We start from the raw sequence: 24,163 nt of genomic DNA on the forward strand, positions 1-24,163 counted from the left end.
CACATTGTGGAGTTTACTGTATACTGCGTGCTATTTAAAAACAGTATGTGATATGCATAATCTGGAAAATATACATACTGAATACTACAAAAACAGAACAAGTTGTATGCTAGTTTGTCATTCTGTCACACAGGAATCAGTACCTTCTTTGTTATTGCCTTCGGTAGTGTCCCGAACTGTGGAGCTTCAGGTGGACGGTCCACGGGGTTGTTGATGTCTGAGGGCACAGACTCGGTCCTACGAATCTTTGTGACTGAGAGACGCACATGAAATTGTTAGAAAAACATGTCTGTCATGATTGATGTTATTATATATGAGTAACAAATGAGATAGACTTACTGGGCAGGAAGGAGATTCTGCAGGATGGAGCTTCTTTAGTGCATTTGTTGTGACACTTTAACCTACAAGTAGAAAAGATGACACATGAGTGTGTGATGTTTACATTTACATTCGATTACTGAGTGTGAATCTCACAAAACTTCTCAAGAACATTTCCGGGTTATATATATACTGTATATATATATATATATATATATATATATATATATATATATATATATATATATATATATATATTGCAAAGCATGTAGTATTTATACAACAATGGTAGTTTTTACTATACTGAATTTAATTTACATACATTTTTTTTTTACTTTTATATAGTCATTGCATTCAGACAGGATGATTTTCCTTACTATACTACAGTAAAGACAATTATATTTTTGCACTGCTTTAAGGCAAATTTAGTAATGAAAGATGTTTTTAATTGTCATCAAACTAACCAAGATCAATTGACAATTCTTGTTTTTTTATGTAAGTTTGCAGTATTTATTATAAATGATTTATCAGTGCGCATCATTCTTTTTTTTTTATTCATGTGCCCTCGTAGTCTTTAATCAAAATAACTATCTTTTGAAATATGAAATATGACAAATTTCTTTGTGAGATTCACCACTTAGTACTTGTTTTTACTCACCTGCAGTGTTTACATTTCACCCCAAAGATCATGTTTTTCTGGCACACTTGACATGTCTGGGAGAGCCAAGACTTCGTAGAGAACCTATAAACATAAAAACAAACATCTTTATGTCTCCAGGACATAATTCAACAAACAGTTTTTGATTGGTGAAGTAAGCCCACATGGCGTGGTTACCTGTGAGTGACAGCCAGACCGATGTCTCTCCGCAGAGCCTGAGGTGAACTGCGGTGGACACTAACATTATCTAGAGAGAAACAGAACAGACAGAGACAGTTTGAATGACTTTAATTTGATTAAGTATTTCTAAACACGGTTTAAGGCCCTGTTTACACCTGATATTAAGATGCGTTTTAGTCGATCGGATCACAAGTAGTCGATGAGGGAGACACATAAAAACACATGAAAACGCAAACTTTTGAAAACGAAGTGCAAGTTTTTGAAAACGATACCGTTATCGCCATAGATATCCATAGTAAAGGCTAGATGTCTTATGGTGGAGTCTCTATCGTCATCACCGGCGGCCATCTTGTCACAGGCAAGCTTTCTGGCGGGCTCTGTGGTACCGGATGTAAGATGAGTGATCAGCACGAACACAAATACTCTTATCTCGTAAAAATCTTGACGGATTAACAAACGGTTTGGGTTCTTACAAACGTTATTAACGTGGCTATAATTCTGGATGATTATTTATTTATACACTTATTATTCATAAGTATGCAGTGTCATAACTACATCTCTGACGTTTATAACAAACCAAACCGTTTGAAAATCAGTAGAAAATTCAGCAAGTTATGGTTATTTAAAAAGTACATGCACCATTAAAACACAATGTTAGGAGTGAGCGAGCTGCCTGTGATAAGATGGCCGCCAGGTGCGGACGTCGACCTCCATTGGCCAGCAGCGCGGACGAGACATCTAGACTTTATTATGGATATCTATGGTTATCGCCTCAGTGTAAACTATAAAACAGTGACGTCATGCATATTACATGTTCATGCGTTTCTTTACAAAGTGACATCGCCATCTACTGGCCTGGCAGCAGAATACAGCTATTTTAATTGTTTTCGCAGATCCATTTGAATGGGGAACTATTGACAACGTTGTCGTCTGTACGCAAAGGGAAAACTTTTCTGTTTTAAGTACATCGTTGTCGTGTAAACCTACTCTTTGACCCCGTTTATACCTATATTTAGCGTCATCCACTTGTAATCCGACTGATCAAAATGCATCTTAATACCAGGTGTAAACAGGGCCTTAGATATAACATAACCGCCAGATAGACCTCCAAAACAGACTCAGTAGCAAATGCTCAGTAAACAGCTGTGCTTTTACAAAGTGCTGCTGGTGAATCATTTACTCCGCTCCCTGCAAACCGCCAGTGATCGCAGGAGTATTTGAGTGTGTAGAGCAGGTGAGAGCTTCCTCTTCACTCTGAGAGGTTGAACTGTGACCTCAGTCTGATCAGCATTCAGCAGGCACTTCACTGCAGTCTGGTCTATTTGAATTGAAGATCTTCTCCTCAGTCAAGAACTATGCATGTGTCTGAAATGCTGTAATTGTGCTGTTGAACTCACTCCTCAGACCGATGTGCTCTTCCTGTAGTGTGGGTGTACCAGGCAAGGTGTACGGGGCCGTGGCGGGTGCCGCCCCAGGGGTCCGTACAGAGAGAGTGGGCGAGCGTGATGGAGAGTCCTCACAACTGTTCCCGTTAATTTGGACATTCAGAAACAGCTTGTTCTTCTTCACACACCTAAGAACAACAAAAGTCAGTGTGATCTCAGAGGGATCACAAAGTGACTGAGCGATATATTAGTCAGACCGATGAATCGGCTGATAACTGGCTATTCTGGGATTATTGCATTAATTTAGTTAGTAAAACTGTCCTGAGCATGTGCATTTCCGGTTTTAAAATATATTCATTGTCAATTTAAAGAGAATATTGTGTAAAATAAACATTTAAATATGTATTTATTTATTTTATAAATTTAAAATGGTATTTATTATAATTTATATATTATAATACTATTTATAACAATAAAACAATTTATATATTATATTATATTATATTTCCATTACTTTGTAGTCAAACTCAACCATTCAGTACAATTCACGTAATCATTCAAATTCATCCATTTAATAGTTTATAAAGAAATTCATGCAAGCATAATTTAATTAATTTATTATTAATATTTTTTTATTTATGGACATAATTTAAATTGATCTAATACTAATTACTAATTTCCAGCTTTTAGCATAAGCGTTCAGATCAAAAGGGTTTTAAGATAATGATACATTTAATTGACTGAACTCTAAAAATCGGAATCAGCTGTTGAAACACCCATATTGGGCAAACGCTAACAAAAAGAGTCATTATTCTATGTTCATATTGTTAGTGCAAATGATCATGACATCATCACAGATTCCTATTAGTCACTGCACAGAAAAATGCATGACTCATGAAAAATCAGTCAATGACTGTAAAATAATTCAAGTGATTTAACCCTGTAAATTCTGACAAATGTAAATTATTTTTTTATTGTTTGCATGTGTTTTTTTTTGGTAAATTATCATATTTGATACATTTAAGTGGCACATACAGTATAATATAGGAGAATATTGAGCTCATACACGACTCGTGAAGGAAAAAAACACCTCAATCTTATCCAGAGGCCCAAACTGAGCAAAAATATGCAATTTAGTGCAGTTGATGATATTTATATGGCCAAAAATAAGAAATTCTTATAGCTTGTAATGTAAACCAGTGAGATCTTTATAACAGTATAGGAGACTACTTACATAAAATGCATATAAATATCAGTAGTCACTCTATATCTCCCAATAATATGTCTTTGCAAGATGATTTTTAAATCTGTAGTTTTATGATCAAAGCTCTGTAGTTTTCATTGTGGAGCCAAAACATTTAATGCAATGCAATTCAATGATGATAGAGAGAAGTACAAATAAACATTTTTCAAAAGCCTGAAGTTTCCTATTTGATGCTCACAGTTTAACAAGAAATGTGCGTATCAAATATGATACAGTAGGCTTTATAGTGTTAAATACTTTTACAAAGTACATTTGACGTCCCTATTTGTAGTACGTCAGTGTTTGTACTCTGTGGTTCATTTCCTCATGACCTACTTGTTTGTGGGCGTGTCTTCGATGCGGTGGCCGAGCTGACTCTCGTGGCTCTTGCTGCGGGTCATCGAGATGTTGGGGAGGAGGTGCAAAACTTTTCGGGAAGGAGGAGGAGGGGTGCAAGGAGGCTTGAGGCGGTGTCTCCTCCGTGAGGGCGGGGTTATGGGCGGAGTTGAGGTGTGTCCGGTGAGTCTGACGGGCCTGGAGGTGTAATACGGACTGGGATCGGTCAGACTCTCTGCGTAACCGTGGTAGATGTGAGCCTCGCCGGCTGACAGGATGTAGCGGGGGTATGGGCAGGTGGCGAGGGGCGTGGAGGGTGTGTTTGGGGGTCGAGCCAGAGGGGAAGGGCTGTGGGGTCGCAGGGAACCTCCTAGTAATGGAATCTGGTCCATCGGAGTCAAGCCGCCACTGTCCCGCCTCATGGGCTCGGAGAACCAACAGCCGCTGTCCTCTTTAAACTCCCCTGAAGGAAATAAAATTATAGTAAATTAAGAAAAAAACTATTATTGAGATTAGGGCTGCACTATATGTCGAAATAGAAGCAATATCGCGACATGGCTTAGTGCAATTTTGAAATCATGCAGACTTCGATTTAATTAAATAAATATATGCGCTACCGGCTCATCCACACATGTACAGCCCATGATACAGTGGTTCACCGGACTAGAAGCTCTTACTCTGAACCTGGCAGTGTATGCATCCATTGACCGGCAACCCATCAAAATAAAAGTTCAAAGGTTTAACATTTAAAAATGATTGTACGTACAATACAGTATTAAATGATTAACATTTAATACTGTATTGTAATTTCACAGTTTACTGAATAGGGCAAAAACAGTGAGAATGTGCCCTATGCAAACTTAATTGGAGAGATTTTTGTGAGCTCTTTTCACTTTATGGTTACTAAAATAGGTTTGTGTTAGTTCCTGTAAAGTGTAAACACCAAAATTACAGCCCTAAAAAATGGTTTCCACTCAAAAAAATGTCTTCAGGAGTAAAAAAATATATATTTTCCAGCTTTTTAAATTATTTTTATTATGCACTCCCCAACAAAATCACGCCACTCATTTTAGAATGATTCATTCTTTCCAAATATGGCTATTCAAGTCATTTGGTAAACATTGGATTCATATTGTAATTGAGGTATTTCAATTACTTTTGTTTGATTCGTTCATCGCAAAGAGCTGAATGTCTATATTTTTTGCCAATAAACCTGATTTGCAATGGGGGTTGAAAAATTTCGATTACAACTGTAAATGATTTATTGCATTTCATTGTATGCAATTTATATGCATATCATTATTTATTTTTTAAATCATGTTCCCTCATAATCTTTAATCAAAATAACTTCCCCTCCATCTTGCAGTAACATCTCTTCTCTGAAGTGAGGGCGGGACAACCTGTCACTCCAGTGGCGTAACTATCGGTAAGCAGGGTACGCGGTTGCTTACGGGCCCGGACCAATCAGGGGTCCGCTTGACTGGAAGATATTGATTGACAGCCGGGGCCCCCTATCGCATATTACTACTTTTAGTTTGATCGCATTTTACTTTATCACGATTTTGTTTTAAATAAATAATGACAACAACATATTTTACAGATCATTAAATACATGTGTGAAACGAACAATCATGGATTTTGGTGTAATTTTTTTTGAGCTGGGACTGGGGAATCCCCGGGTCGGCTGTTTAACGTTACACGCGCGCGCCACTTCATGCGTTTTCTCAGATCGGATAGCCAGTGGCGGATTTAGCAAATTGGGGGCCCAAAGCGAAGGTACGTATGGGATATTTCACTCGGATAACAGCACAACAGGGAAGAAAAGACTATCGCAACTTCCGTTTCATGCTGACTTTAAGTGCGTGAATCTCAGGGAAAGAGCACCCACCTGACTCAGAGGCACTCTTTAAACAGTTGAGGGCCGCACACAGCCTGGTGCACTCCTCTGAACTGGAGCCCAGCCGTCTCATGGTTTCCTTCACTTGACTGATGGGCATCTGCAGCAGAGCATCCAATGACAGCTTCACGTTCACTGCCTGAAGAGAGCGGGAGGGAGAGAATGACAGTGAGTCCTGTCTAAAATACCTTCTGCGATGTGACGGAAAACACTCTTAAAGCAATCAGTAAGATGCTGACATGATCCTAACAGACAGAGGGTTATTCAACAGGTAATTTATGGTCACATACACCACGCACTCGCAGTTCATTCTCTTGTGAATAAAGCTCTCCACCTCTTCAAATTCCTAGGACACATGACCGCTTCTTAGACTAATTAATCTGAGTGCCTAATTACAAACCTGTGTGTGATTGATTTTAAAAGAGGGACTCCTGAGACTTGACTGATATTAATATCGTAATAGCCCAGAATTACTCACACAATCATACTGTAAATGTGTGATGAATCTCACAAACTGATATTTTTTGCCATGTTTAATGCCATTTATAATGGAGAGAGCACAGGATATGATGTTGTGGAGAAGAGTCAAGGGTGATTATGAAAAGATACGATACAGCTAAATGTGTCAGATCATGTATGCTAACCTCCAGGCCACAATTTCAACAACTTTCTAGGTTTTTTTTGTTTATTATGATAGGATAAGAAAATTCTCCAGAATCTGCCCTGTTGACATGTATGTGACATACAGTATCATACTACACATATGCAACTGATCTCGATGAACAGAAAAAAAAATAGCAAAAGAGGAGAATTCACTTCTCCGTGAGACTAGATGAAATGTAGGAGTAGAGCAGTGTCAGAGAGAGAGAGAGAGAGAGGCTGACTCAGCATGTTGGGTAATTAGAGTTGGTGTATCTGGGGTCTGCTGGGAAAGTGGCTGTGGCCAAACTGCCAAAACACAGCAGATATTCTAATTCCTCAGCTTGACTCAAAGATATTGAACTTCAAAGCATAAACACACACACACACAAACATTTCCTCGCTCACATACTTTATCAGTGCCATGATTACATTTTTATTTGCAAATGTCTAAGAAGATTTGGACCAAGTGTCCAGCCTCAGACATTAGAAGACCTGATATTGTTTATTTGGACACCTGATCTTTTGTTCTAATATTTAATATGCAAGAAAGGTGTAGGACTGTCTTGGTTTTGTGTACATAAACACACACGCATATAAACGGCCATAATCTGTCAAATCTAAACATTTGGGTAATGAAATGTGTAGATTACATATAATAATATCCAATAAATATGATTATATAGTAAAAAGTTTTTTTCTTTATGCAAAATAAGTGTTAAATAAAAATTTAAATATTTAAAAATAATTATAACTTAATATTTAATAAAATAATTGTTTTATTAATATATAAATAAATAGTCAAATATACCGTAACTTTATACAGTCATTCAACATATAAACTTCTTTTTTTTATATATCAAAATGTATTATTTGATTTTGGTAAAAAAAATGTGATCCAGTCAAATTTGACCATTGACTGGCTTTGTGAGAGTAATCTTATTCCATTTATAATTTGAATTTCTGGTAATCAGAAACATATATGATAGGTCACATTACATAAACACACAATTTACATTATCAAAGTACCTGATAGCACCTGATATGGATTTAGCTGAAAATGTATGATTTGTTTGTCTTTATACAAAATATAATAAAACAAAAAATGTATTCAGTTTTGGTGTGAAATATTATCCGAACAAATATGACCATTTATTGGCTTTGTGAGAGTCACCTTGTTACATTCTTGAATTGTTTTTTTATGTGTCAAAAATGGGTCACGTTACCAAAGTCCTGAATATTTACAGGACAACCACCTCATATGAATTTAGCTGAAAAGATAAATAATTATTCACACACACACACACACACACACACACACATAAGTTACCTCTATGAGCTCAGGTCTGGCGTTGATGGTGCGTAACCAGTCCTCCAGCCGTGGGTAGCTGTTCAGGGCCGGCGGCCTTTCTGTGTCTGGCACCTTCTGCTTACACTGCAGCTGTTTACAGATGTACTTCATGAGCTTGACCTGCAGGGGGCAGCAGAGCACAAAGCAGATGAGGGAGGGGCCACTCACAGCAGGGGCGGAGCCTGAGAGAGGCCTTTATTGGGTTTCACATTCAACCAAAGGACAATTTCACATACAGCTGTGTGAACTTAGACAACTGTTACAACATAAGCATGATGGATATCACAAAGGACAAATGCTATCAAGTCAATTTAATTGTAATGAAATGCCCCAATGACGTGGGTGTGAAATCTCAAAGAATGCATGTTCTTTCAGGATGGAAGGGACGTAATTTAATCAAAGTCACAAATACGTTGAAATCAGCAGCGATCCACAGCTTTGCATTACCACAGTGTCTCTCATCAGCCAGATTTCAGCATCAGTCGCACCTGCGAGGCTAATAAATAACACGGCCTCCGAGCGCACACAGTTTGAAATCTGACTGGATTTTCTCTCCCTCTCTCTTTTTTGTGCTCCCCTTCAGCAAACAGGGCTGTCAGCTATAAATAACTGTTATTATATGGAAGGGAGCTGCAGCCCTCCTCATGGGGGCGACTGCACTGCTGGCATGGCAACCGAGTGTCATCGGAACACTGCTGACGGTGGGAGCGTTCTGACATCACAGCTCCACGAGACGCAGAGTTCACACGGAGGCTACACGTCTCGTCCAATGCGGCCGTCGCGTTGCAGTTCGCAGTTGCACATGCTGCCGAACTTGCCGATTTAGGGTTGCAGGATTTTTCCCCATTCCAGCCTATAAGGATTTGGGATGTGCGAGAGATGCCGTTTCAATTGGATATCCATCACAATGGAGATTAAAAGACTTTCGCAACTTCCGTTTCATGCCAACTTTAATGTACAATGATCATAATGCAAGACAAGAACAGCGCATCTATATGACTTATTTTTCAGGAGCATTCAAAGTGGGATTTGACTATTTGACTGTTTGGGGATTTGACTATATGGATTGCTTACGCACTGTTTTTTGACTTCTGGGGGTTACAAAATTTCTGGTCTTGGCGCACATTCCTAGTAAAGACCGTTCTGGATAATAAACGCAGTGGGGAACGCTCCCAAATCTTGCGCAAACAAACTGCACTGGCTAACGCAGGAGGAATTTTCCAGCTCGGTGCAGAATGCTGACCCACCTCAAATTCACCGATGCACTCAAAAAACCACACCTATTCCCTCGTTCTGCCTGTATCCAGCTTCCTGGATGGGCCGCACGGACACCTCAGCAGAACAGAAGCGCTGATGACGCAGTGAGACAGAAAGAAGGGAAGGGGGGGGGGGGGGATAGAGGGAGAGAGAGAGAGAGAGAGAGAGAGAGAGAGAGAGAGAGAGAGAGAGAGAGAGAGAGAGAGAGAGAGAGAGAGAGAGAGAGAGAGAGAGAGAGAGAGAGAGAGAGAGAGAGAGGGGGAACGAGGGTAGGGTGAGAGGAGGGCTCACCTGCTGTGACAGTTCAGGTCAGCGGCTCACTGACGCACAGAGGCCCGTTACCATGAGGCCGGCGGCCATAAAACGAGTCATCCTTTCACACGTCCCCCTCTGCCGCCCCCCATCCCACTGCTGCCGCCTGCAATCACTGCTTTAATGAGAACCGCACACTTTTACATGCATTAAACAGACGCTTAATCCCTCTGTCATCATTACCAGATACACCAACAAATACATAGACTATTTAAACTGATCCCTGCATAATCAAACTGATTACTTATATGTTCAAACTGATCTCTGCATACTTATATACTCCATATGAATTTAAACTGATCCCAAAATCATATTCAAATTGATTGTTATACATTTAATTTGCTCCCTCAGACACTATTATGTGCAAACTGACCCACACATACCGAAACTTATCATTATATACTTAAAATGATCCCCACTGATCCCTGCATACTCAAACTTATCCTTTCACTCAATCACTATATACTCAAACTGATTCTTATATACTTAAAATGACGTCTAAAATGGATCCCTGCATACTCAGACTGATCACTATACACTCAAATTGATCCTTACCTAAAGTCAGCATTAAACAGAAGTTGTGATAGTCTTTTCTTCCCTATTGTGATGTATACCCAAATTAAACAGCTTATTGAACAAGAAAAAAATGTAGGGTGGGACTTGATTTTGTCCATCGGGAATTGATTGGATGGTTGTGGTTTGCTATTGGTGGATCTCATGTGAGTGACAGGTTGTCCCGCCCTCACGCCGGTAAACACGTCATCAGAGAAGAGATGTTACTGCAAGTGGGAGGGGAAGTTATTTTGATTAAAGATTATGAGGGCACATGAATTTAAACAAAAATATTTATGTCCACAGATCAATCATTTATAATTAATACGGCAGGATTCCATAAAAAACAACAATTGCCAATTTTAATGGCGATTTAAAATGATGCCCACATATTTAACCTGATCACTATCAGATTGATCACTATAAACTCAAACTGATCCTTATATACTTCAAATGACGTCCACATAGTCAAACTGATTCCACAAACTCATATATATTTAATTCCAAAATAGCCTAACTTTTTCCTTAATATGCTATATATGCAAACTGATTCCCACATACTCAAATTCATCCCATAATTTAACTCAAACAGAAGCCGAATACTCATACTGACCCCTGTAGTCAAAATTATCCCCACAGACTGATAACCATCTACTCAAATTGATGTTTAAATACACATTATGTTACTCACATATAGTCAAACTGATCTTAGCATAATCGCACTGATCCCACAAACTCTTGAACTTGACCCCAAAATATTACTATGTAAGCTAAACGGATTCCCACAAACTTGAACTGATCTCTACATCTTCAAATGAAACCGATCCCTAATATATTCAAAATGATACATGTTCAAATCATTATCTGTTATTCCAAATGATCCCTACATTCTCAAACTGTTCCTTACATAATCGTTCCTTACCAAACTACACTCAGTATGTGCACTGTCTGAAGCCTTTTGCATTATGATCAGATCTTTGTACTAGTGAATTTCTGGCTGAAAATTCTTGGTCTTTATCTCCATTACGCACCCACACACACGTCCCCGAGAGAGACCAGTACCTCAACAGGTGAATCAGAGCTTCAATGACAACCTCTCAAGAGCCAAACGGTCTGTCTTTTGTACACATACTTCAGCAAAAAAGCAAAAGACCTTGAGTACTGTGTCGCGGCTGAAGCCAACAAAAGACCCGCCTGCAGACGAGCATCTCGTAGCAGACTACAGAACAAACACCAGTCGGGGTCAGGGGTCACACGCGTAGGAGGACAGGGAACCGAAAACACCTTGTGGGAGGTCAGAGGCGATAAACAAGCAATTAAAGCTCTATTGCTAACAGCTAAATGCTAATTACACCGAGGACAGCAAGCACTCCACTCAATAAAGCTCAACTGCCATTCAAAAGCTTTTAGCCATCGCAGTCAATAGGAAAATTTGTGTCAAGTGCTTGAGGTCTACGAGTTTTCCACAGCTCTCGGATTTCAGCACAACTAAAAAGGCTTACAACGCAACGGTTTAAAACTACAAGGTCTCAACGGATGCTCATATACTGCACACTTCACATAGGAAGAACTTGAACCATTTCACTAAGCTAAAGAGCTCTATTTTCCTGCCATTATCAATGTGTAATGCGGTTTCTGAATTTGGACTGCACTGCACTGGCACTGCTACAACTAGCACTGTTCTGGTTTTCTTTTATTCCTACAGCTACATAAGTTGTAGCATCTATTGTATTTTGGTGCAGATTTTCATATGCTAACATTAGAGAAACATAAAACACCCCCCTAACTTTAGCGCAAGGGTTCCTGTTTGGTTATTTTTGGAAACCAACATTCTAGGTATTTGGTCTGATAACCAAATAAGAACTGATCCAGAACATTATGTAATGGTTATTTTAAATTTTTATTTTTTTAACCAAAGCCACAAAGAAAATTTACATTTTTAAAATTTTTATTAATAAAAAATATTTTATTCGACAATGATGAATTAAATTGATATAAATGACATTAAAGACATGTATAATGTTACAAAAGATTTCCATTTCAAATAAATGCTGTTCTTTTGAACTTTCTATTAATCAAATAATCCTGAAAAATGCATCACGGATTCCACAATAAAGCAGCACAACCGTTTTCAACATTTATTATAATAAGCACAATGAGCAGCATATTAGAATGATTTCTGAAGGACATGAAAAACGGCTGCTGAAAATCCAGCTTTGCCATCACAGGAATAAATTACATATTAAAATAATTTACAATAGAATACAGTTATTTTAAACAGTAATATTTCACAATTTTACCATTTTTCCTATATTTCTGATCAAATAAATGTGATAAATAAATTATTTATTTATCCTCTATCTTCTATAACAAATACCATAGATTGCTGCTTAATTGAAATCATAGTTATATTGATCTAACCATGGTAATGAGGAGCCATTCACCTACTAGAGTATTCAGCTTCTGATGGTTTTTGCGTGGTCTCCAGCTGGCCAGCTTGGTTAAGGTAGAACTGGTAAATCACCCTGGAACAGCAATAAAACAACTACCACATCATAAAAAAACCACCTGATCACCTTAAGCTGCAATGACTTAGTTTGTCCAGCAGTTTTACCTGTGGTCACTAAACTATAGTTAATAGGGTAATCAGGGTACAATAAGAGAAGGCTATGGCCATTTTCTTAGAAGATCTTCACGATTCTGGGACTAATCGTGGTGTCCACCATAACGGCCACAGCACTGGCATGATTCCTGTTTTTCTAGTCTCACAGCTCGGAGAAAAGCAGAGAAACACCCACTTTAATGTTCTTTTGTTGGTTTGTCTCTGTGAACATTGATTTTGGGGCTTGGCCAAAGCTAGACGGAGATGAACACTGTTGGTGTGAAAGTTAAGGCAGCAGTGTTTTAAAGCCTGCAGAGACACACCAACAGCCCATTTTTCTCAGACCAAACAACAAAGCCCACCATCTCAACTCTCATCTTAACACTGAAGATCCTAACAATGCTAAACACTTCATTGTTGCAGGTTGTGCCACTGTCTGATAGCAGATTTGAAATTGGGTGTTGCACTAACCGTGCAATTGTAACCGGTCCTACTCGACCCGCTCCGAACGGGTTTCGAACCGGGGTCTCCGGCGTGGGACGCTAACAAGGACGCTAAAGACCGCAGGCTCTAGCGCGCCTCTTGAGGCCAGAGGAGTGAGGTTTACACACACAGCTCTAACTGGCCTACGTCCATTACACTCACCCCCCTAAACCTCTATCCCATCCGGGGTCACGGCACCAAATGTAACAGATCCTACTTGACCCGCTTCAAGCGGGATTTGAAAGGGTGTCTCTGGCATGGGAGGCGGGCAAGGCGAGTGAGGTTTACACACACAGCTCTAACTGGCCTACGTCCGTTACACTCACCTCCCTAAAACACACTCTCATCCGGGTCACGGCACCAAATGTACCTGGTCCTACTTGAACCGCTCTGAGCGGGATTCGAACCGGAGTCTCCGGCAAGGGAGGCAGGCGCGCTAACAAGGACGCCAGTCGCGAGCGTGCCTCTTGAGGGCAGTGGAGTGAGGTTTACAACCACAGCTCTTACACGTTACACATCTGCCATTGAGATGAATGTAAATGTCAACGGCCAGCTTTCTCCAGGTATTATAGAGCTCCTTGGAGCCGCTACAATTAAGGTCTAAATATCTTTGTACTAAATCTTCTTTACTACAATTGTCTAGCAGGATAAAATTTCTCTATTTCAGTCTTTTTAATTTAATTTCTCATATTCATAGCACATGCATGCATGACCCAGATGAAACACATTGGTTCTGTTTGATGACCGCACCAAGTCCTGAGCCTGCCCTGCTGTCTCTGCGCACACACAAACACACATCACTGATAACAATACACTGGTGAAAGTGTGACGTCAGGTTTCCTAGCAACTACACTCCTGGGTCGTCAGTAAGGTTTTTCAGAGTGGGATTTTCCCACAGACAGAAAACATGGTGAAAGCTAGACATCTTTCCACGGCATGGTCATCTGTCTGTAGTCATAATCTACAAATCTGTGTTCAGAATTGGTTGCATCATCAACTTGTTGTATCATCACATATGAACTGCTAATATTTTTAGCTTACTGAAGAATAAGCAACTTGTTATTACTCAGTGACAAAACATTTTTTGGACATCCCTGCAGTAAATGTTCCTGCTCAGATGTTGTAATTTGTATGATTTAGGAGACTTAAAGGGATATTTCACAAAAAGATCTTCTATATTTCAACTTTCTATAAGTATAGACATAGATATAGTTAACTATAAGTATCAAATATTTTCTAGATTTCTTTTTAGAAAAAAGGAGCACCAATTGAGATAATAAATAATATTGACTGAATATAACATTACAAAAGTTACAAATATAGTAACAATATAATTCAAATTTAGTTAGTATCATGTGAATATATGAATTAATAAAAATTACTAGTAGCAATAATTTCAGAGTACCATGGTAATACTAATAGCATCTGAAACATGATACCAGACTTTTTATCGGATAGTTGCTAAATAGATGAGGTTTTTAATCACACTGAGGAATATCTGGGGCAACCTGTTCTCAGACAGCAATACATTAGGAAAAAACTAAAATGGAGCCATACTTGAATGTGTTGTTCACATGGAAAATGAACCAAAACACTGTAATTTAACGATTGAAATGTTATGGTAAGCAGCACTGGTGGTATTTGGGGGTGGCGTCACACCTGCCTGACTGCAGATGAGGGTAAACACAAGGACGAGGTTGCCATGACAACGGCTCAGTGAGGTCAGCAGGTGTGATTGACAGCCAAAGGGCAGGAACACACCCAGCTGCTCAGAGAACACAGACAGATCTGCAGAAAAACGTCAAACAATGTGTCCACAGACATAAGATGCGTGGTAACCACCTGATCCACATTGATTAGCATGTCTCTATGCAATTTCACCTGTCACCCTGGTGTAATGTGCTTAACGCCAATCCCTTCATCTCTTCTTACGAGCTGCCCACCGGCCTCAACTTCCTGCACAGGAGTTTAATGCCGACCTCAGACAATCCCCAACACTACACATACAAGAGATTTACTAAAACCTACAGCTAATCCCAGCATTGCTTCACAGACGTTTACACATTTAAAGTGTCATGTCACGTGTGGGTCATGTGTCTGCGTACATGCTGATGCTGCCTGACTGATAATCTCATTAGATACAGGAGTATTACGCTCTGTATGAGGGATTCTTTCTAGAATATGGACTTGTTCACCCATTCCCAGCTGCTAAATAAATATGAAAAATAATTATGATTATAAATACTTATTATAAGTAAAAATCATATTATATGTATAAAATGACATGGACAAGGTCAATACGATCTGCTGAAGTTCAAACTGAGCATCAGAATATGGGGAAGAAATGTGATTTAAGTAACTTTGAACATGGCAGGGTTGTTGGTGGTCTGAGTTTTTCAGAAACTGCTGATCTACTATAGGATTTTCAAGTACAACCTTCTCTAGAGTTTACAGAGAATGGTCAGAGAAAGAGAAAATATCCAGTAAGCGGCAGTTCTATGGCCAGCAAAAATGCTTTGTTGATGCCAGAGGTCAGAGGAAAATGGCCAGACTGGTTCGAGCTGATAGAAAGGAAACATTAACTCAAATAACCACTTGTTACAAAGGAGGTCTGCAGAAAAGCATCTCTTAACACACAACGCGTCGAACCTTGAAGCAGATGGGCTTCAAGAAGAAGTTTACACCGGTGCTACTCCTGTCAGCTAAGAACAGCAAACTGAGGCTAGAATTTGCACGGGCTCACCAAAACTGGACAATAGAAGATTGGAAAAACGTTTCCTGGTCGGATGAGTCTTGATTTTGAGTTTGCGACTTTCAGATGGTAGGGTCAGTGTTTGGCGTAAACAACATGGACGCATGGATCCATCCTGCCTGTATCAACGGTTCAGGCTGTTGGTGGTGTAATGGTGTGGGAAATATTTTCTTGGCACATTTGGGGCTCCTTTAGTATTGAGCATTGTTTAAATGCCACAGCATGAGTATTGTTGCTGATCAATACCATTCCTTTATGAGCACAGTGTACACATCTTCTGATGGCTACTTCCAGTAGGAGAACGCGCCATGTCACAAAGTTAAAATCATCTCTGACTGGTTTCTTGAACATGTCAAAGAGTTCACTATACTCAAATGAGCTTCTAAGTCACCAGATCTCAATCCAATAGAGCACCTTTAAGATAAGGTGGAACGGGAGATTCGCATCATGAATGTGCAGCCACTGCGTGATGCTATCATGTTAATATGGACCAAAATCTCTGAGGAACGTTTCCAGCACCTTGTTGAATCTATGCCATGAAGAATTAAGAGAGTTCTGAAGACAAAAGAGGGTCCAACCCGATACTAGCAATACCTAATAAAGTGGCCGGTGAGTGTCTATGATATTCAGGACTAGAGTTCATGGCTTGTCTTGATCTGTTTCTTAAACAGACATTAATGCAGCAGCTCGCAAACCTAGAAGAGATGAGGAAGGTTTTTTGAAAATGTGCCTTAAATGAAAAAATGAGTTATCTGACAATCTGGCCATGAAAGAACATTATTTAGACTAAACAATCATCATATTACGTGATTGCTGCCAGGCACGATGACAGCTCCTCATCAGGCCTCAGTGACGCAGCTCGGATGCGCTGGAGAATATGGGAAGAGCTCAGCACTGAGACAGCCACGAGTAATGATGGAACATCTCTTACCTGCTCTGCTTGGCTGAATCTGTCGCCCTCCTCCCCATTCCCAGTCTATTGGGAGCCCTCAAACAGGCGCAGGCTGATTGGCTGGCACTCTCCCCTCCCTCCCCCCCTCGCTCATCCTCTTCACGTCATTATTTTCTTACTTAACAACCAACCCTGAAAACGCGTAGGGAGGAAGACATCTAAATATAGCCCCAGCCACGACAGCACACGACACCAATGCACTGCAAAACTCTCTCAAACATCGTGGGGGGGCAGACTGATGAGGGCTTCAACAGCTGACCGCTTGAGTCCGCAAAACAGAAACCCTCTGGAGCAAAGCTAGCTCTCCTTTTTTACCATCAAAAAACGTGTTTATCCACAGAAAGATTGAGGATCTCTGCATATAAGTAGGTCACTGCTTTCCTGAGACGGCATCTCATGCTGTCGGAATCAAACATCACAGTTCATCAAAATCTGCACAAAGAGAAGATGTGAGGAGACATACGAATCTAACTCTGGAGGACATGCACAGTCCCACAGCAGCTGGGGAAACAACTGGTGCAGGAGTAACATAGTCTTGAAGAAAGACAGTGTGTGAGCTGGTTTGGTTTGGTTTGATTAGAAAACATGATTTGAAGTGTTTTAGCAAATTTCACATATTTCTAAGAATGGAACACAATTACTATCAACCTAGCAGGGTTATTATCATTAACTGAAACAATATTGACATTTTTGTTAATTGAAATAAAGCTGAAATAAAGTAAATATTACACACTGTAAACCCTAATGGTTTGAGTAGGGTAAACTTAAATTAAACAAATTAGTTCGATCAAATTAACTTTTATGAGTATTTAAAACTTACTTTTTCTTTTGAGTTCACAAAACTGACACATTTTAAGTAATCGGAATTGTTTCGTTGCTTTGAGTTTTATGAACTTGTTTCTTTTCTTTGAGTTTAAGGAACTTGTTTCTTTTAATTTAGACAAACTTAAATTTAACTGAAACTAGACTTCTGGGATTTCTATTTCCCCATGCTTTGCCATGGCACTCAAAAGGGAGAGTAAATGCTAAAATTAAGTGTTATATAACGTTTTTTGCACAAGATTAATGTTAAATGGGAGATTTAGTGGGAGATTAGTAGTGTTTAATGTTTTGCTGTTAATTTAGAAGAGTTTCTGTTATGTGAGGTTTTTGGGCGGGTTACCATCATGGCGACGACTGGAGCATGAGCTTAGAGAACAGATTTGTGTTATATTGTCTTTCTCATTCAGTAATTGCTATGCTATGCTAATGCTATCAAAGCATTGTGTTACCACTTCAAATAAGCCTTTACTGAATTAGCTAGTTAAAGCTGGCCAAATTTCCACTGCTAAAACAATATTTACCAACATCAACAACAAAATACCGGAGACTGCAACAACAACAGACGCCTGCATTGACAAGCGCTTATGTGAGTGGGTTTTGAGAAATCCACAACTTTAGTTTAAAAGAACACAAAGACATTATTATCAGTCATAACTTCAGGAGAAAAATAGCGCAGACAATGGACAAAGATGAAACTTTCTAGAGCGCATGTGTTGACCGCCTGCGTTATTAAACTTCAAAGTATATACTTTGAAAGGCTTTGCAGTCGACTGTACGCATACACTAGCATTTGCATATACAAAAAAATGAAGTATGCTTTGGGCTTAATGCTCACTTAGTAGAAATAGTAGAATAACACTGTTAACTCTTTCACTGCCGTTGATGAAAATTTTCGTCATTTATGAGACAACGCTTCCTGCCATTGACAGAAATGTTTTCACTGTTATACAGTAGTGGCGCTATGACTTCTGAAAAGTACTGAATCTCCTGAGCAAAACACGTGCGATGAAGCAGCAGAAACAAGCGTTAGCATATGTAAGCAGATGCATTTGTAAATTAACATGATCATCAACATTAAACAGCATATAAATCAAAACTGCCTAATGTTACTGAATGAAATGTCAATCCAAGACAAGATATGGGCTTTAAGGGTGTTGATGGACTCAATCTATTCCATTTATGTTTTGATCGTCGTTCTGAATCCGGTCCAGACGAAGTCTTTGACAAAAATGCGTTTTTTTCTCAGCTTTTTGCTCAAAATGTTGCTTTTTTAATTAAACTTACCCACATTCAAGTGTTGATAAAAAAAGAATGCATTATGCTAGGAAAGAAGGTTTTGTTTTTTTGTTTTGTTTTTTTAAAGCAGAGGCTCTATTTATTTTGATATATTGCATATATCTGCAATATATATTCACACAACAAATATTCTGGGTCCCATGAAAATTGTGATAATGATCAAAAATGCTGATAAAAATCCCAATATATCCCAAATTTTTCTCCATATCCCGGTTAATGTGGAAATAAATCTCATTATAGAAGTAAAAAGGGGTTCCGTTCACTGTTTCATGCTGACTCTAACACTAAAATCGGACTGGTTGATAGCAACGTTGTTCCAGTATCAACAATGTTTATCCAGGAGCACGTTCTACTTGCAGTTCTAGTGAACCAAAGTCTATGCAAAAATACGGATCGGAAAAAAGTGCCGATCAGCAAAACGGGCAGCCGCAGGAGAGAGTGAGAACATTTGGTCAAACATAACCACACGGTACTTCAGCCGGAGAGACCGAGAATAATTATCTCCTGGCCAGAGTGGCGAGCTGTTAAAAAAAGACGTGAAGTGGTGTTATAAAGAGCTTTCAGTGAGAATCTAATGCGAGTTCAAGCCTCTCTTGATTGCACTGAAGTGTATGGAAAGTGGTGGGGGTCTGAATGTGGCCACTTCAAATCTGTTGTTCTGTACAGGAATTAACAAGCATCCAGGGCCTGTTATACTGCCTGAGTATTGACGGGCTCCATCTGTCCCTCAGAACGACGCTCATAAAAGCACGCTTGCAATACATCAACCTGTTCAGATGGGTAAAACAGGTACTGGCTGCTGAGGACTCAAAAAACTCTGGCGAGCAGGGAGAAACCTGAGCTGCATACCTGAAATATGAGATTGACCACCTAGTATTTATTGCAACTAATCAAAAACATGTATTAAATGCCCTGAAGGAGGGAGATGCAGTCAGAAAGTTTTGCAATACATAAAGAGGAAGCAGGCCAGGCAATCTCTCCCCAGCGGTGACTCCACCATTTCCTGTAGACTCAGGCCCAGGACTGACTGATTTGGAACACAGGTAGAACATTCGACTTCCTGCTAGAGCAGGAAGCAGAACTGAAGGAGTCAGTTTGCTGTTCTTTCACTAAATTGTTCTAGAATGATTTCTGAAGGATCATGTGACACTGAAGACCGAGTAATGGCTGATGACAATTCAGCTTCGAATCACAGAAATAAATTATATTTTAAAATATATTCAAATAGAAAACCATTATTTTAAATTGTAATAATATTTCACAATATTACTTTTTTTTGACCAAATAAATGCAGGCTTGATGAGCATAAAAGACTTCTTTCAAAAACATTAAAAAATAGTAATGTTTCCAAACTTTTAACCTGTACTGTGTATACACACACACACACACACATATATATATATATATATACGCACATATATATATACACAGTAGTACACACACACACATATATATGCGTGTGTGTGTGTGTGTGTGTATATATATATATATATACACACACACATATATATAAATACACACACACATATATAAATACATATATAAATATATAGTGCTAAATCAGGGAGTAGAACTGAAGGAGTCTGTTTGCTGTTCTTTTCCTAAATTGTTCTAGATTTTTATCTTTGGTAGAAAAAATGGCCTATACTCAAATAGAACAAACAATATATCCGCACCATATTGGTTATCAATCAATTTTAGAATTTTTTTTTTTTACTTAACAGTATTCTTTATATTGAATATTTCATTGTGCACGCTCATTTCCCATCATTTAGATTACACTTACAGCCATTTAACACTATTAAATATAATATTTGCAAGTCTGAAAATGAATATCTATTTTTCATACTGTACATTATAATGTTGTGATGGTTCAGTTCACTCGTAGCATTTCAATTTTTTTTATTTTAGGTTGTTGTTTTTTTGCATTTATTTAGACAATTTTTTTTAAAGATTTTTAATAATGTTACCCTCGCACAAAAAAAAAGGCCAATCATAACAGTTGACCAAAAATAATAGATCTTGAAACACAGATCCATAACACTTCATAAAACCTCTGAGGATCTCAAAAACAATCATTCTGGTGCATGCGGTCACATTCTCGCCCAATACTCAAACTACAGGCCCTCCGGGGCTGTTTGCACACCATCCACCCCATGGCTGTATTGATTCCTCATTAATTACCCATACCGGTGGAGCAATGGGGCACTTTCCAGGTGGAGCACACATCAATAATGACACCTAACCGGCAATGTTGTGGAAGTTAGGGTGAGACGTTATCGGCAAAACATCACACACAGAGCGGCAGACAGTCCAGTGAAGGCCTTTACTGTCAAAAATATCAGGACTGCTTCTGGAATGGAGATGCTGCAGGAATGCTGTGCTTTATGCAGAATCTCACTGCCAAGAAAATTTCACCTAGTCAACAGAACCAGGTCAAATAACCCCCCACTGGGTTAGTGTGCTGTGAACTCCACACATAAGCCAAAGCTCAATGTTTTCCCTTACAGAAATGCACCATGGTTTTTGTGCTGTCATTTTGTATTAACATGCACTTGTCAACCCTGTACAAAATTACCATGGTGCTTCCAAAATAGCATTGTTTCTACAAAAAAGAATTAACTTAGTATTTTTTTTTATTTTTTTTTTTACTGTGGCTGTACCACTGTATCAAATGGTTTTGCCATGTTGCATTGCTATTGTGCTGCTATATGATTACCATATTCAAGCATTGTGATATTTACATCCAAGCCTACTCCAGAAACCATGGTATTGTTATCATGCTACCTTATCATGGTGGTAATAGCTACTGTCATTTTTTGTGAGAGAGGTTCAAATCCCATCCCTGTGCGTTTCTAAAAATATAGCATCATAGTAGTGTCTAAATTCTATTGTATTACCATGGTACCCTGTGCACACATGGTAATACCATAGTACTTTTTTGTTAAGGATATGGTAAATTGCAATAAGGGGGGTTCGTTCCAAGCCCTGTGCGCATCTATATTGCACCACAATAAACAGCTGCAGTGCAAAAATAGGAAGAAACGGATAAAGCGCGCGCGCGAGAGCGGATCCGTTCTTTCATGACGCTGCACTTCGGCCCCTCTCGTCGTTATTACCTCTAAAGTGCGGATCTCCTGCTGTGTGAGATCGTTGGACGCCGCGCATTTGGTCCGGAGCCCTTGTAAACTGGAGATGGAGATGTCGATCATGTTCTGGATCAGTTCGCACTGGTGTAGCGCGGCCATCTCTGCGCCACCGCTGCTGTCCCTCTGTTCATCACTCTCCTCCACCATCATCAGCCCCACTCTAACACCATCCATCCCACTGCATCGGGCTCGGCGTGGATGGAGAGATGAGTGCAACTACAAATAACAATGCAATCCACATGCACTACTACAGACGCATGCCATCAGACTGTCCGAACAGGACAATAGAGGAGGTCTATACTGGGATCCACAAGGGAGATGTGGTTCAAGGTAATCCCAAATCCAAGTGCGCTTTTTGAAGCCCGTCGTGCGAGATGCGCGTTCTGCTGTGAGACTCTGCTGCTCACTGTCTGTCAGCTGTGGGAAACATCGGGCGACGCGGTGCGCGCTGGGAAATGAAGTCCTTGCGCACATGTCTGTAGGACAAAGCACGAACGATAGATAGATAGATAGATAGATAGATAGATAGATAGATAGATAGATAGATAGATAGATAGATAGATAGATAGATAGATAGATAGATAGATAGATAGATAGATAGATAGATAGATAGATAGATAGATAGATAGATAGATAGATAGATAGATTTTAATTTATTACAACAGGCCTATTTAAAATAATTACTATATGCCTACATTTTAATTTATTATAATATCAATGTAACATTATAATATATATTTTGTTTTTTATATTTATATTTATTTTAATTTGTGTTTTTGCTTTGCAAACTCTGATACTGAACAATTTAAAAAAACAAACATTCATATTATGAATAATATAATAGGATTTAGGATTAGGAAAAGTAAAGGAAAGATACTTCAGCCAATTATTGTTTTTCCATTCACAAATCAAATTTTAGGTTTTTGACAGATATTACATTTGTTTTGTGTAGTAATTATTTTCTTTATTCATCGCTAATTTTGTGTAAACATAACCAAAGATTAGTTTAATTATGTTTAAGGTGCAATGATGTTTTAAAAACACATGCAGTCCATTACAGAGGGCACTGAAGAAATCAGTGTCTTTGAAAACTCATAAAATGTTTTTTGAGTTGTTTATTTGACTGAAACTATTGCAAACCAATCAAATACTAATGATGAACTGCAAAATAATCCAGCTAATCTTACTCTTTCCATAAAATGTGCTGAAATGTCAGATATTTTTAAAGCCAAAAAAATTCCCCATCTGAAACTTCCAGAAAGTCCTCCTTACGATACACCAGGACTTCAAACTCTCTGAGAAATAAAAAGGAGGATATTTAATATCTTGGCAAATCTGGGCACATTGAGACATTGCTGAGATCTCTTCTGAAACTTCAGAGGAGACACGTGCAACATCAGAACGCCTTTTTTTCCCTCAGGAGACACATATGTGAAGCATGAGACTTAAACAAAAAGCCACATTTGTTCTAATTTAACTTAATTACTGTTTAGGAAAAACGACAGCGATATTAAAGCGATTTCATCTGTGGTTTTTCTTTCCTTAAGGCGTCCTCGGCTCAAACAGAGGGCCTTTCACATCTTAGGGATTGCAACAAATGAAAATTCACCCTTTTCGCCTTGTAATAAACTGTGCTTCTCCGTATGAACACGAGCTTGTTTGATCACATTTATTAAAATAAATTTTTTGGGGGGGGGGAGGGGGGGGGGGGGTGTTAGAATGATTTCTCATCTCAATGAGGGTGTGATGTTCCCTCACATCAAACGCTCAATCTGACTGCTGAGTCACTCTCCAAACCTCACCTCCTCTTCCATCTGTCCTCCATCTCACTCTCTCTCTCTATCCTTCCATCTGTCCTCCATCTCTCCATCTGGGTGCTGCATAACACACTACGTCCTCCCCAACACACATCTCAGTGACAGAACATTATTCAAAGTGTCCGCTGAGGTCCGGTTTGCAAGGACGGATTGTATAGTCCA

General features: G+C 39.1%; 1 protein-coding gene across 1 annotated transcript in view; it reads right to left on the reverse strand.

Annotated features, from left to right (window-relative positions):
* Window positions 1-22,612, reverse strand: part of ksr1a (kinase suppressor of ras 1a) — a 31,084-nt gene extending 8,472 nt beyond the window's left edge. The window contains exons 1-9 of the mRNA XM_056271306.1: window positions 22,155-22,612; window positions 7,987-8,127; window positions 6,009-6,156; window positions 4,121-4,583; window positions 2,554-2,729; window positions 1,154-1,223; window positions 977-1,060; window positions 340-401; window positions 144-253 (exon numbers count right to left, since the gene is read on the reverse strand). Coding sequence (XP_056127281.1) covers window positions 144-253; window positions 340-401; window positions 977-1,060; window positions 1,154-1,223; window positions 2,554-2,729; window positions 4,121-4,583; window positions 6,009-6,156; window positions 7,987-8,127; window positions 22,155-22,358 — 1,458 coding nt within the window. The 5' untranslated portion in view covers window positions 22,359-22,612. The remainder of the gene's footprint in view (window positions 1-143; window positions 254-339; window positions 402-976; window positions 1,061-1,153; window positions 1,224-2,553; window positions 2,730-4,120; window positions 4,584-6,008; window positions 6,157-7,986; window positions 8,128-22,154) is intronic.
* Between the last annotated feature and the right edge of the window lie 1,551 nt (window positions 22,613-24,163).

This window comes from Rhinichthys klamathensis, unplaced genomic scaffold (genome assembly GCF_029890125.1).
Source record: "Rhinichthys klamathensis goyatoka isolate OS25496 unplaced genomic scaffold, OSU_Roscu_1.1 h1tg000314l_1, whole genome shotgun sequence".
NCBI classification, from domain to species: domain Eukaryota; kingdom Metazoa; phylum Chordata; class Actinopteri; order Cypriniformes; family Leuciscidae; genus Rhinichthys; species Rhinichthys klamathensis.